The 15012-nt window shown below is 42.4% G+C and overlaps 1 protein-coding gene across 1 annotated transcript in view; it reads right to left on the bottom strand.

The window, feature by feature from the left end:
* The window catches only part of MSH2 (mutS homolog 2), a 52822-nt gene that overhangs the window by 35853 nt on the left and 1957 nt on the right, over positions 1–15012 (bottom strand). Inside the window, exons 2-6 of the mRNA XM_081000900.1 lie at positions 13477–13631; positions 12086–12364; positions 9643–9789; positions 4473–4622; positions 2091–2224 (exon numbers count right to left, since the gene is read on the bottom strand). Coding sequence (XP_080857026.1) covers positions 2091–2224; positions 4473–4622; positions 9643–9789; positions 12086–12364; positions 13477–13631 — 865 coding nt within the window. The remainder of the gene's footprint in view (positions 1–2090; positions 2225–4472; positions 4623–9642; positions 9790–12085; positions 12365–13476; positions 13632–15012) is intronic.

Genomic DNA, 15012 nt, shown 5'->3' with positions numbered 1-15012 from the left:
CTGAGTAAGAGCTGCTTCTTTTTTAGGAGGATGGCACTACTACCATCCCAACTTCTATAGATCTGCAATGGAGGAGATTCTCATGGAGGGTGGCCACGATGTGGGATAGCTCAGTTGGTGGAGCATGAAACTCTTGATCTCAGGGTTGTGGATTTAAGCCCCAGCTTGGGCAAAAAAGTCCTGCATTGCAGGGAGTCAGATGACCTACGTGGTCCCTTCCAACAGTTCTATGATTCTCTGGTTAAGCTCTGCCTCCACAGTTGGAAACCACAGAATGGGAGGCTGCTCTTGTCCTCAGATCCTGCTTTGAGGGGTTTCCTGCAGGCATCTGGTTTGCGACTGAGAACAGGAGGCTGGACTGGATTGTCCAGCCAGCCAGCTCTTCTTATGTAGCAAACATGAGATGGGTGCAGAAAAGAGACAGTGAATGCTGCCTGCTTAAGGCTGTGCTGTCACCCACATGCACACAGAGCTTTATGGAATTCTCTGCTGCAACCCTTTCCCACCTCCTAAAAGCTGCTCCTGAATGCCCAGCAACCTCCCTGGGGGTGCATGCAGTGCACTGAGGTGTGCATCGCTGTGAAAACTGGGTGACACCTAAACCCACCCCAGACAGGCACATACTTGGAAGCACTTTCTGCTCTGGCCATGCTATATCCTGGGGTGGTATTGCTTGAAGCAGTTCTGTTAGCAGTGTCTCTCAACCTTGGGTCCCCAATTGTTTGATGGACTACAACTCCCATCATCCCAAGCTAGCAGGGCCAGTGGTCAGGGATGATGGGAGTCGTAGTCCAGCAGCAGCTGGGATCCCAAGATTGAAAAATACTGTGATAGCACAAGGATTTCTGGCTACGCAACGGAACCCCTCCTCAGGTGCCCACTAAATCTGTTCTGGGGGTTCCTCCAATCCTACAGAGCATATCTGGGCAGGGTGCAGGGAGAGGAGAGGGAGGTTTAGTTCAGCCAGAAGCACTTGTGATGAAAAAACTACTTTGTTGATGCTGCCCCGGCTATTCTTTCCATGTCTATTCATTATCCAACTTCTTCCCTTTCAGAACTAAAGGACTAAAACTTTAGTCCTTTAGTCTTAAAGCCAGTATTAAAGCCAGAAGATACTGGTGCCAAACTATTCAATGAATTGGATTCATTAAGCCTGAGACTCCACTTTAATCATACAAATTCATTAAGCCTATCCTAGTTAAATTCAGATAGTCCACTAACATACGCTATAAATCAGCCTTCCAGACCTTCACCAGGCAACCTGTGACAGGTATTTTTGGAGCTGTAAGACAAAGCTGAAGCCCCTTTGCCATGCAAGCACAGCAGGGGCACCGACTGTCATTTGCAATCCTCTTTTCCTTCTCTGTTGACCCACAAGTGAATCACACAGCCCCGAGCTGAATTGGGAGCTTTTGTTGTTTGCAAGATCAAGGATCCAAATCAACATTACTTCTTTAAAAGGTCAGATGCTCAGCTTTAGCTGCACTCAGCTTCCTCAGATTTCATGACCAGCGTAATACCAAGTCTGGTGCCATGAAGCAAATAATCATTTTAATGGCTTAAGACAAACAGAATCGGAAGTATGAGAGCAACAGCTAATACAAACGTTAAGATAAAACAAGGAAATGGCATGCCTAGTACAGTACTGATGTTTCATTGTTAACAGAAGCAGCAGAAAACTCAGAGAGTTGGACTCAAGACTAAATTAGCTGCACTTGGTTCCCACTGATTTCAATGGCTCATAAGTCCAACTAATTGAAGCCCAATTCCTCTTATCATAAACAAACTCATGACTTGCAGCAGAGAAAACCTATTAAGGGTGGTTCTAAACACTAGAACTACCACTGCTTACGTACATTCAGGAAGTTTTTCAGCCTTACCAGAACTCCCTGGACTAGTTTCCTTCCAGCTACTGAAAAGCAACTCCGCCTTTTTGGAGCAATCTAAACAACCATCCTCCGAAAGGCAAACAACTCAATATACTCACTTAAACACCAACAAAAATTGTGATCCAAAATTGTAGGAAAGTAGTGATGCGTTTTCTAATCTAGGCAGTTCCAAGCATCAGCGCTGAAGGAGAGAATATTTACCTTTCTTCTATTTTGTTCCTGTCCACTAGGGGCTGTTTGATCCACTGGTTCACCAGCCTCTGTCCTTGGGCCGTTCTGCACTTATTTAACAGGGCAGCCAAACAGTGCGTACCTTGAGCATTTTCCGAAGAACGCTGAGGGGAAATAACACATTGTGGCAAAAAGTCAATTTAAAAAAAACAACAACCAAAAAACATTTGTGCAAAAGTGAGTGAAACCTCTCTAAAAGCAGAATAGTGGCAAGTGAGAACATGTATGTGTTTTGCATTTTAGTACTTTTCTTCTGAATTAAGAGGTGGTCTCCACAGTGGTTAGAGTGTTGGACTATGACTTGGAAGGCCAGAGTCCAAATCCCCCCTCGTTCATGGAGCTCACTAGGTCACTTTAGGCCAATCACTGTCTCTCAACCTTGCAGGGTTATTTTGAGCATGGGATGCAGAGAGCCACGTATGAGTGTGTGAGCTCTTTGGAAGGCAGTGTTGGGAGAGCGCTCTGGGCTATCTGCAGCCCCCCTGGATCTCCAAGCGTCCTCCAGTGACCACAGTTCTGGAAAAGGCACCCCCTTCTTCTCCAGGGCGCTCCAGTGACATAAACCAACTTAATTTATGTGGGGTGTAAATGTAATAATAGATAAATAAAATTATTTCCTTTATGCTTTATAGTTCCTTTATAGTTAATTTGGCATGCTGCAACAGAGTTCAAGCCCATCCTTCCAGTAACAAAGGAGGCAACTCATAGGGAAAACAAACTAGCTGAATTGAGAGATGAGGAGAGGGGAGAAAAAAATGGGGGCGAGGGTCTTTCCCTTCTATGTGGATGTATACAAATGTACTAGATCAGTGAAGATGAGGAACCAGGAGCTTAGCTGTGGAGCGGTATCAGAGCACAGCTCGTTTTTAAAAACAATAAAGCCATGTAAAGCTCCGAAATAAAATAATGGGCTTTACAGGGCTATATACCAAGATCAATACAACTTTATAGCGTCCCTAGCTAGCTTCACAACGTGGCTTATGTCTTTCCTTATGTCAAGGCAGATTCTGCCACATTGCGTGGATTAAAGGTTTACTTCCCCAACATTTTCCTTCCCAAATGCTGCCTGATCCATCGATGCAACACAAAATACATTCTTTTAAAGCTTTCGGCACATATTTTATTTATCTAAGCTTTGCCAGCCTAATATGCTATGCAGGAGTGGGGAATACTAGCTGCAGGGCATCTGCATATATTTGCATGCGCACACCTGTCAAAACAAGGGCTGCAACATGTAGTCTATCTAATCTATTAGATCAGGGATGAGGAAGTAGTAGCCCTTACTGGACTATAACTCCTATTGTCCCTGAGCCTTGACCCTGAGACTCCTTTGAGATGTATGTGCGCCTTCTCACTTCCAATTTACTGTTTTATTTGTGTGCAGATGTTAATCAATTAAGATGCATAGTTTATTATGATTTATTTAATAAGTTGATTACCGTATGTTTCGCTCTATAAGACGCACCAGACCACAAGAAGCACCTAGTTTTTGGAGGAGGAAAACAAGAAAAAAAAATCTGAATCTCAGAAGCCAGAACAGCAAGAGGAATCGCTGCGCAGTGAAAGCAGCAATCCCTCTTGCTGTTCTGGCTTCTGTGATAGCTGTGCAGCCTGCATTCACTCCATAAGACGCACACACATTTCCCCTTACTTTTTAGGAGGGAAAAAGTGTGTCTTATAGAGGAAAAAATACTGTATATCCACTTAAGTCATGCTCAGAACAGACCAACTGGAATTGATGGACATGACAAACCCAGCCAATTTGACTTTGAAGGGGGGGCAATTCAAGAATGAGTTAGACAAAATTAATGGCCTTTTAGGCTTCTTCCATGTGAATAGTTCACTTTTTGAATAATAAGAGTTATAAAGATGCTTAGGTTGGATACGGCCAAAAAAAGGTTGGGAACCACTGCATTGGGCCATCAAAATCTGCTCCAGAGGTTTGGGGGACCCTCTGGAGCAGATCTGAGGAGTGCGCAGGGAGCTGCAGGAGGGAGGAGAGGAATTATTTGTGCAAGCAGAAGTCCTCTCACACAACGTTGGATGCAATCTACTGGTATCAGTGGGTCTACTTTGAGTATGCCTTGATCAAAATAAGTTCCGATGCGAAAATCCTTAACCTGGGCTAACTCCTGAGAATACTGTTCTCTTAATTCAACTAAGATTTGTTTCTGGAATGAGCTTGTGTTCACATTTCATTTACATGCTTATCTGGATGCCACTTTCCCACCCAAAAACTGTGTCCAACTTAAAACAGATGTGCAAAAAAAGGGCATGTGTCCCTATTTTAGGCAGGTTTGTGTTGCAGGTCTGTGCCCAGAGTCTTACGTACATAGCAATGCCCCGGCTTACCTGGAAAAGATTAAGTGCCCTGACAGCAGAATGATCCAGTGTGACATATTGATGGAGGTTCATGGTGGAGAGTTCGAACTGCCCAAAATTAGACTCGTCAGTTAAGAGTTCTAAATACTTAATCACTGCAGCCAAGGAAGTGATGGCGATCTGGGGGGGTGTGGGGAAAAAAAAGGGGGGATTACTCTACATGCAGTAAGACAGGCAGCTTGTCACTGGCGTACTGTTAGGTACAGAGCTGGATGCCATCCAACTAAGGAAGAGTTCCCAAATGAACAGTAGAATCGGCAGTTAAATAATTCCACGTGAAATTATTGCTAGAAATTTGATAGCAATCTAGTTCCGAAGATGCAACAATAAGCCAAACTATGGTTTAGCGAAAATGAGTTAAACACATGGTTTCTTGGAGCAAAGACTGCAAAGCCACTGTATCTCCCCCTGCCCCCCAGTCCTACTGCTGCCATGCTACCCAGACTCAAGCAATGGTTTGGCATAGCAATATATCCAAAGCTGGGATAATGACTTGTCTGGCTCCAAACAAACCATGGTAAGCCACAGAACAAACCATGGTTATAGCTTGTGTTTCGTCTGGAAAACTATCAGCCCAGGTTAGATGCAACACTTAGCCAAACCATGGTTGCCCCCCAGGTAGCAAACCAACAAGAGGAGTTGCAATCTTCATTCAATGAACCCATGTGTTTGCACGAAGCCATGGCTGACTCTAAGTTATATGTGAACTAGGTCTGTATCTCTGTGCTAGAAAGAGATAAGGTGAACAGCCAAGTACGGTGGAAAGCATTAAGAGCCCTATCCTGGACTGTCCCAGTCAAAGGCTTTATCCTTCACACACCTTTAAATTAGTGTTCAGAGAACTGCAATAGCCACTATCTGCAGCAGGAGAGCAAAGAAAGAACAGAAGCAGCCATTTATCCCACACTGAAAGGATTATGCAAATATAACAAAAGTACTTTAGTGTTGAAATGCAAACGTAAACTGCAGTTGTTTGAAAAGCTAGCTACAAACAGATCTTCTGTTTAAAAGTGACATTGATGCCCATTTTCTTCTGCAAAACTCCTTTTTCTTTTTAGCAGGTCATAGTGCTACTTCTCTCACTTGAAACTGCATGTTAAACATCACCAATAAACATTTGCAAAGCGTAGTTCAAGTGCAGAGAGAGAGGAAGGGAGACTAAGGCTACATTCAAGTTTGTGGCAGAGATGAGAATTGAACCAAGCACTTTTAACTCACACTTAGCAACTGTACAAGCCTTCCACCATTCAAATAAAGGTTGTCATAAAGAACAAAACCACAGGTGTGGTTCAAAGAAAACCTTTGGGAGAGCATTAGTTTAAAAGCAAGCCTTATACATGTTTTCAGAATGTTATTAAAAGTTGCAGGCAGTCTCCCCAGCAGGAGGAGGAAGTGCTAGCCATAGCTTATGTGTGTTAATTTAAAATTGCCCACGCACTGAGTTGGCTGTGTGTAATTTTAAGTGGGTGAGGGAGGAGAGCGTTAAAAAAAATGGTAATTTTAAAAGATGCCAGTCACTTATCTCGTGTAGAATGAATGCAAGAGGTCTAACCGATCTCTCACAGATTTTTTGCTACAGTTATTATTATTATTATTATTATTATTATTCCATAAAATTTATACACCGTTTAATTGTAAAAAATACCTCAAAGTGGTTTACAGAAGGTAAAACAGTAAAATCAAGAATTATTTACAGCCCTACTTAAAAAACATACAAAAGTTAAAATACTAAAACGGATTAACAATTCCTCAACTTTCTAAGCATCCATCCTAAAGATTCCAGAAGAGCTTCCCTGAAAAATAGTAATTACTGATGGGCTTTCCCTCTCCCAGTCACCTGTTTACAGTACTTTAAGAATGTCAGCATTCTTTAATTTAGGGTGGAATTCTAACCCCTAGACAGCAGCTTCAGGGCTTGCTGGAGCAATGCAGTCAAGCACAACATCCACAAATCATCTCTGCTGTACCAGCTCACAGCTCATTTTGGAGAAGAAGCCCACATTGGGCCTGTCTTCACGATGGCAGCAGGGGGTGCCCAGAATCAAGTGAACCCTGTGCCAGTCCAGCCCTCCCCACAAAAGCCCTGCTCTGGGGTTTTCTGATGGCTACCACTGGTATGAATACCAGCAGCAGCGGCTTCTGCCCATTCGCCATTTAAGCAATTGTATGGGGATGATCCTCGCCAGTGTCGTTCCCCAGCTGGCGGAGACTGGCAGAGTTGAATGGAAAGGTGGCTCTGGTCCCCACAAACACTTTCTACCATGGCAGTTTGGATTGCTCTGATATAATGGCTTGATTTTACCACACAGTCGTACCTCGGTCTAAGAACAGTCCTGTTAACGAACGATTCAGGCAACGCACTCCGCCAAACTGGAAGTAGGTGTTCCAGCTAGCAAACATTGCCCCGGAAAACAAACAGAAGCGGACCAGTGGAAGGCCACCAGCGGCGGCAAGCCTCATTGGGGAAAGCACGCCTCAGTTTAAGAACGTTTTTGGTGTAAGAACGGACTTCCAGAACGAATTAAGTTCGTAAACGGAGATACCACTGTATATTTAAATTGGCTGCTGCTGCATGAGTTTTCATTCCTTGTATTATTATTATTATTATTATAATTATTAATTATCACCGCCATCTTAAATAATCTTTTCTTACTATGTTAGTTACTCTGGGAACACGAGTATATATTGAGGGTATAGAATATGAATTACGTACGTACGTAAATAAATAAATAAAGGTTACAACAACTTTCTTGAAAATATGGATTAAGATGGGGTGGGTACAGTAGCTTTATACATTAACTAGACTAGGCAGCAATGCTGAATATCACTTTTAAAATATTCTTCACACATCCATGCTCTAATGGTTGCATTGCTTTTTGTAGCAACGTAAATATTTAAAGAGGGCTTTATCTCGTCTATCTGCAAAAAAACCCCTGTGAGTTACATCATTCAATTTTACAGATGATGCAAAATAACAAACAAAAAAGAGCAGCCAACGAAGGCTAGTTTACATGTGTCATTTTGTCTAAACAGAGGTAAGACCCGTGTAGAAAAATGTATATACCACTATGTGTGAGACGGCAACATGTATTTGGAAGTCTCTCCAGCAAATAATAAAATAGTAATACTTCAAAAGCATTCGTGTAACTTGCTTGATATTTAACTTCAATGAGAAGTAGCAAGAAAGTATTTGTTTTGACCATGTCCATTTTCACCGTGCATCCCATTCCATGTTGCAGCTTAGGACTAGACCCCAGGACTGAAGTCTAGAGCCACCAAATGACCACCCAGGGAGCAGTAGATGTCAGTGAAGTGGCAAACAGGCCCAGTATCAGCATCTGAACTGGTATGAGAATGCCTGGGTCATTGCAGCATCCTTCCTTTCTTCTCCTAAAACATATTTTTGGAACATAGGAACAGCCCTACCTGGAGCTGCCAGGTATTGAACCTGGGATCTCCTGTATGCAAGGCAGATGCTCTACCACTGAGCTAAGGCTCTTCCCCTTAATATTTTAGTCCAGGAGCAGACAGCCAGGCAGGTACATGGTTACAGGTGCTCATTTTATGTATTATTGTTTTCTGCAACAAAATGGTACTTATTCCCAGGTAAAGGTGTTCAACAGCAGGGTAACAGTAGCAAACACCCATTTTATTTCTGTGGCATTGGCAGTGCTACAATTTGAGTTTAAAATGCAAAACCTAACACGCTCAGGAAACTTAAAAAAAAAAAATAATGCTCAAGAGTGGTTTAAGTTTTTTGCTCTAACAGAATCAGGATTGTTAGAAGCTGCTGTAAGCATGGAACGGCATTTGTGGCGGGGGCGGGACAGTCTAGCACAAGGGCCTGCAAATAAAATGGCTAATCTGGATGATACCGATTCCTTCAGTATCATCCAGATTAACCTTTTGTTTGCAGGCCCTTATGCTAGGCTGACCCCTGGCGGCAATCATACATCATAGCAGCCAGCAAAAGACAACTGTCCAATCTAGGCTGCCAGCAAATGAGCTGCAGTGAGATCAATGAAAAACTTTTAGTTGACTAAAAAATGGGCACCCAACTAATCAGGTAGCAATTTATTTACACATGTTATAGATATATTTAGAAGCTCATTTTTTTATTATTAAAAAAATGGAATCTGCAGGCATCATAAAGGGCATTTCTCTCCTCTCCTTCACACAACAGGGAACACCTCTTCTAAAATGATTCCCATGATGACATGCTTGCATCAGAGAATTGTACAGTTGCAATGCAGAAATATGCAGCTGTCCCATACATGACTCGAATCTGCAACCTTGGCATTATCAGCATCACACTTTAACCAACTGAGAAAACAAAATATGCTTCTTGTTTTGGAACTACTGTTTTACCCACATGCACACTTAATGGACATGCTAAGCCAACTGGCATTCCTTTAATCAAGCACCAGCCCCTAGAAACAAACCAGTGTACCATCATACTATGGTCTGGATAAATAGATAGATAGATATCAGCATCAACCACTGGCCTTTGCAATTTGAGTATAAAATACAAACATGTATGAACACAAACATGTATAAACAAAATTACCAAACTAAATCAAAATACCAGCCATTGCAATTTGGCCTGGTTCAGACCCTCATTGAGACACCATTCCAATTCATCAGGAAGAATAGCACAAGCCAGTTTGGATGGGCATAAACCTCTCCCTGCCCTGTCATGCAGCACCCCCCTGGCATGCCTCTTTTTAGGAACTCAGATCAGCCAGCTGAGCCCTGGCATAGCCACGATGGATGACGTCTGCCAGTGTATCTTTGGCTGTGCTGGGATGAGGGACTTCAGCCGGCAGAGCCCTGGCAGAGCCCAGGCTCAGCTGGAGATCAGTCTATTCCAAATTCCACTCATACCAGTGGATTGCTCTATAGGGCACAAAGCTCTGGGAAGCATTGGATTCTGGTATACAGGTTCAAAACACCACTCTGAACCCGTACAAAGAAGAAAGCTGTCAAACAGGTTGAGCCATTTCTTCTCCCTTTCAAAAAGAATTTACATGAAAGTGGCCAAAGAGGAGGCGCTGGTGCAAAATGCCAGTGAAGCCACAAGTTACCAGACTAGGACACTTTTCTGATATATATCCCCCCACCCTCAAGCCTGGTTACCCACCTGTTGGTCCATTTCGGGTAATGTTGCACTAGACATCTTCTCTTTCCCTTTCGATCTCAGCAAGCGGTTGAGATCTTGAACAATGTCCTTTGTTACAAACTCGGTCTTTTTCCTCTCTGTAATCAGAATCCCTCCTCTCTGAACAACCTGCACAAATATATATATATTTAGATATAAAAATTGAGAATGTTCTCTTCCATTAGAGCAGAGATGGGGAACCTGTGGCGCTCTAGATATTATGGGACATCAACTCCTCTTGTACACTGGCCACTGGCCAAGCGGGCAAGGCTAATGGGGAGTCCAACAACATCTATAGAGCTGCAGGTTCTCCAGTGTTGGAATATGCTTCTGAATACCAGCTGCTGGAAGCCACAGGAGGGGAGAGGGCTCTTGTTCTCAGGGCCTGCTTGCAGGTTTCCCACAGGCATCTGGTTGGCCAGTGTGAGAACAGGAAGCTGGACCAGGTGGGCCACTTACTTGATCCAGCAGACTCTTCTTTGTTATTAAGTGCACCCGTATCAGCCTAACCTTATGCATGTCTGCTCAGAAATTGACTGAACTCAATGGCTGAACTCAATACCTCACTCCCAGGTAAATGTGCACAGAACTGCAGTTTTACCAGAAATTTACTAACTTCCATGTAAACATGCATGTAAATCTCTCAATGAATTCATTCAAAATGGATCTTACCATAACGTTTTTGTTACGATATGGATGCAATGCAGCTGCAAACTGCTAGCTTGAAAACATCACATGATGGGAATGTTGGAGCTGACTGTGGGAAACAGCCTTCCAGCCAGCTCACAGGGCAGTTCACTGGAAATTGCACAGAGTGTAATTTGAGACCTTCCTCATGTGATTGTACAGGAAGTCTTACTCACTTGTTTGCCGGAGTCTGAAGTGAGCAGACACATTTTATGTGATGCTGAAGAGTCAGAAATAAACCATGTAAATAAACATTTCTGACTATCTCTTTCCCCTGCCAGGGGAGCAGGAAAGAGTGGGTGTGTTCTTCCCACGCTGGGAAGAATCACCTATAGAGACCTAGCCTGAGTTTGCTGGGGAATGCAGCCAGGGAGGTCATCGGAACTCAAGCCGGGTGCCTGGGAGGGTTGCCAGCTTCTTCCGATAGAGGCTTGAATTCCAACAGTTTTAACCAAAATGTTTGAATCAATGTAACTACTGATAAACTAATAATCCAAGTGAGTTATTTAATAACAGACACAATAATGTATTCTCCTTAATCGTTTGTAATATTAGCAATTAATAAAGGGTGAAATTCTGCCAAATTATAAGCATTCCTATAGAGTCCAGAGGGGAAGGTACTTTACATACATGAAATCTTTCCCTTTAAAATCTATAGGATATGGAGCCAATTTAATGCAGAAATAGAAGATCCCATTGCGTTCCATTGAACTTACTCCCAGGTAAGCGTGCCTGGGATTGCAGCTGTAACATGTTTCACTTTGGATGGATTGTGTCCATTTTAGAACACGAACTACTCATTATTAACAAAAATTAAGCACTAGGAAAGATGAACATGCTTGTTAGACATGTATCCCACTACAGTCTAGAAACTATGAAGAAAGCACTGATTTCTCCATAAAAGCTCATTATTTTCCCCTCTGGGTGAGAAATATACATTCCCTGCTCCTTACAATTCCCCCTATATGGTGGAAAAGATGGTTGATGCTTTTACATTCCTATAAACTAAGCTGTGAATAACTCTGTACATACTATAAATATTTCATGAAACTGCTGAAAGCCAAATACCTATGCTCCAAAAATACGTGACAATAAATTGATGTGTCAACATCCCAAGTAACTTTGGACTTGTGAGTTGCCATACCAAAAAGGTTGGGAACCACTGAAGAACGTTAAAAGAAAAGGGAGAAGAGAATCCTACTTTTTCTTAGCTTTTCTATACCTGCAGCACAAATTAACTTGAAAGCCAAACCCTGTCCACTTCTGTAAGTCTTCTACCAAATTTAAGAGGAGTGGGGGTAGAACTGGCAGAAGGACAGAGGATTACTTGGCTAGTAATCATGGCTCATGTTTATAGGCGCTGGGCAGTAACCACAGCTAGCCTAATTCAAACATAATGCAAACCAGGTAGTGAGCGAGGGAATCTGAGAGTATGAAGGGAGGAGCACATGACCCTGAGAATCAAGCCATGGTTTGGCCATGACATTTGGGCCAGGCCCTTGAAAAGCAGCTATAACAAAAGTACCACCATCTCAGCGAACTTAATCAGCCTGGTATAGAAGGTAGAAACTGGAATCAGAAGCATTGACCCCCACCAAAAACTCAACATAAACTTAACTGCTAAAGCCAATTAAGGCTTGAAGACCTGTTTCAAAAGTAATCTTCAATGAGCTGCTCCCGCCTCTACTCCAAATTTATGTAAACAAAGCCTACAGCCCATAACATTTCCATGGCTTACCTCTTTCAGCTTTTCCATCTCTCCAGCAGCCTCTCCAGTAGGTAGAATACATTCCTTGGGGCCCATCTGAACTAGCAGAGCTTCAAGGTTTGAAAACTGGTCATTATCTGGAAACTCACATACTTCCAGCTTCCTCACTAATGTATCCACAAACCCAACTCCAACAAGTTTTTGCCCATCAGCTGAGGATACCCGAATGCCCACAACACCAACAGAAGATGACATATCGTGGTTAGAAAACAGAACGTCTTCAAAATGGGCAAGGTTCCCTGGAGAGCCCTATTTAAGAAAGAAAAATCACAGTTTGAGAGTTTCTTCACCTATGTATCTGGTCCACCTGCCTCCCTCTCCCTGCATTAGACAGACCTTTTGAAACACCTATTTAGGTAGTCTTAGCCTGAATAGTTTCTTCATCTCACCTGAGGCCTCTTGCTGACAGATCCAAATGCAAACTCTAAAGACTGCAGATTCGCAAGGCTTAACATGGATCAGCTTCCTCATCGTTGTCTGTGGGTCTAGGATTCTTAATACAATTTAATGCCCCTTATGCCCTTGAAAGGATCTCCAATATCATTTTCCACTGGGCAAATGTGGAGTCAGTAAGCTTTGCAAAGGTAAAGCTATGGCCACTCACTGGATCCTGGGCTGCCAAGCTTAAAAAGTAAGTTTCCCCAAAATGCACAAAAGCAAAACTACCAAAATTGCAACAACAAAAAATCACTCAAAAAGTGATTAGATTAGCCAAGACTAGATTAGCCTAAGCAGAGAAACAAAACTGGTGGGTGGGGAAAAGAAAAGAGAACATTGGCAGGGGGTTTGCTATCCCCATTAGCAAAAACAAAATAGCAAAAAAAAATGAAAGGCTCAAAATTCAAAAAGCAAAAACTTTTCTCAACAATTTAGGTGCTGTCTGAGCCCATAAACCAATGTTGGAGAGAGAGGTTTGGAAGAGATTCGTACTCAAGGAGAGAAAGAGGGGGAGCAGAGGTTGCTGCAAGCCTGCTAAGCAACACCCATTCTGGCAACTTGAGCTCTGGGCTCAGATTAACCCTTTTGTGCATGCAAGTGTGAATCAGTAACTGTATGTAACAATGACAATTTAAACATGTGAGGCACAGAATTGCAGGCACAGACTTATTATCTCAGGATCTAGGCACTGGTCTCTTATTCACCCAAATAATTATTCAGCTCTCAACACGACTAGTGCTTTGTGATGCTTTTTGAGTGATGCGAGGTGACTCCAACTGCTAAAGAATAGAACCCAAAATCTTAATGGATAGCAGAAAGGCAGTAGGAAATGCATCTTACTAGATATCAGACGAAAAGCACACACAGATTTGCAAAGCAGTAAGTATTTTATTTACTGCAACTGTTTGTGATGAAGACTTTACCTTATATGCCAAATACCACTCTCCCTCCTTGGTGGATTTATTTCCCGCCTTATTCTTATACACCTCAGCCCTGTAGCGACGAATCAAAAGCAGATTCCTCAAAAAAGATTCAAAGTTCATCTTGCTAAGCGCAACACTTTCAAGTTTCCGGTTTCCTAAGAGATGAGAAAGCAGCATAAGGAAAGTGGCTGACATACCACACAGAGAAAATTTGATCCACTGAAGTAAAACACATTTGATTTTGATGGGAAAGTTAATTTGCTCTTGTTAAAATCAAACATGCTCAAATTGATGTAGCTTACGTTCATGATAGCTCCCACACTTACTGTGAAAAGATTTTTTTTAAAAATGATTAAACAGCTTAGAAAGTAAACGCGACAAAGCAAAAGGCAAACAAGAAATCACATGAAGTATACCTTTCCTGTTGCATATAGACAAAAGGCTTACATACTGAATCAAGACAGTAAAATGAGAGCTCTAAAATAAATCTCCAAACCACAGGCGTAAACTTGAAGGGGGGCTTGATTCCCCTGGGGTCACCTCCCCAAGAACTTAATCCGTTCCAGAAGTCTGTTCTTAAACTGAAACCATTCTTAAACTGAGGCGCACTTTCCTAATGAGGCCTCCCGCCACCAGTGCCCTTCCACCATTCGGATTCCGTTCTTAGTCTGAGGTAAAGTTCTCAAACCGAGACACTATTTATGGTTTTGCGAAGTTTGTAAACCGAATCGTTCTTAAACCAGGCTGTTCTTAAACCAAGGTACCACTGTATACATTCAAGGCAACATAATTAACAGGAAACTAAAATATTATCTTAAAGATTTCAAAATAAAACATTGCAAAGGAAGTCAACTACAGAATGCACATTTAGAACAGCAGAGTTAACACAAAAAAATAAAAAGAAAACATTAGTAAGGGAAGTAAAGTATAAAATGCACATTTAAAACAGCATGGTTAGCAAGAGAATAAAATACTATCATAAACATAGAACATTATCTACTGAGCTCAATGACCTGGATCTGCACTCAGAGACAGCCAAGATACCATCAAAATCATTGCAAATCATGCTCAGTCTCACATATTGACAGTCTCACACGACAGACTCATTTACAACAGCAGCTGCACCACAGGTGTGGGTGGGTGTATATACAGTGGTACCTCGGGTTAAGTACTTAATTCGTTCCGGAGATCCATACTTAACCTGAAACTGTTCTTAACCTGAAGCACCACTTTAGCTAATGGGGCCTCCTGCTGCTGCCGTGCCGCCGGAGCACAATTTCTGTTCTCATCCTGAAGCAAAGTTCTTAACCTGAAGCACTATTTCTGGGTTAGCGGAGTCTGTAACCTGAAGCGTATGTTACCTGAAGCGTATGTAACCTGAGGTACCACTGTGTGTGTGTGTGTGTATACACCAGAGAGCCACTGGTGATCAAGACTTTTGAAGCAAAAGTCCATTTTAATGGAACTGGGTTTTTTTGTTTTTTGCTTTTGTGTATATATTTATTGCAATGTGATGGTTAGCGTGTCAAGACTAGG

The sequence above is a fragment of the Podarcis pityusensis genome (genome assembly GCF_964106645.2).
Source record: "Podarcis pityusensis genome assembly, chromosome: 3".
In the NCBI taxonomy this organism is placed as follows: domain Eukaryota; kingdom Metazoa; phylum Chordata; class Lepidosauria; order Squamata; family Lacertidae; genus Podarcis; species Podarcis pityusensis.
Note: the sequence above shows the minus strand (reverse complement) of the source record. Positions and strands in the feature narration are given on the sequence as shown.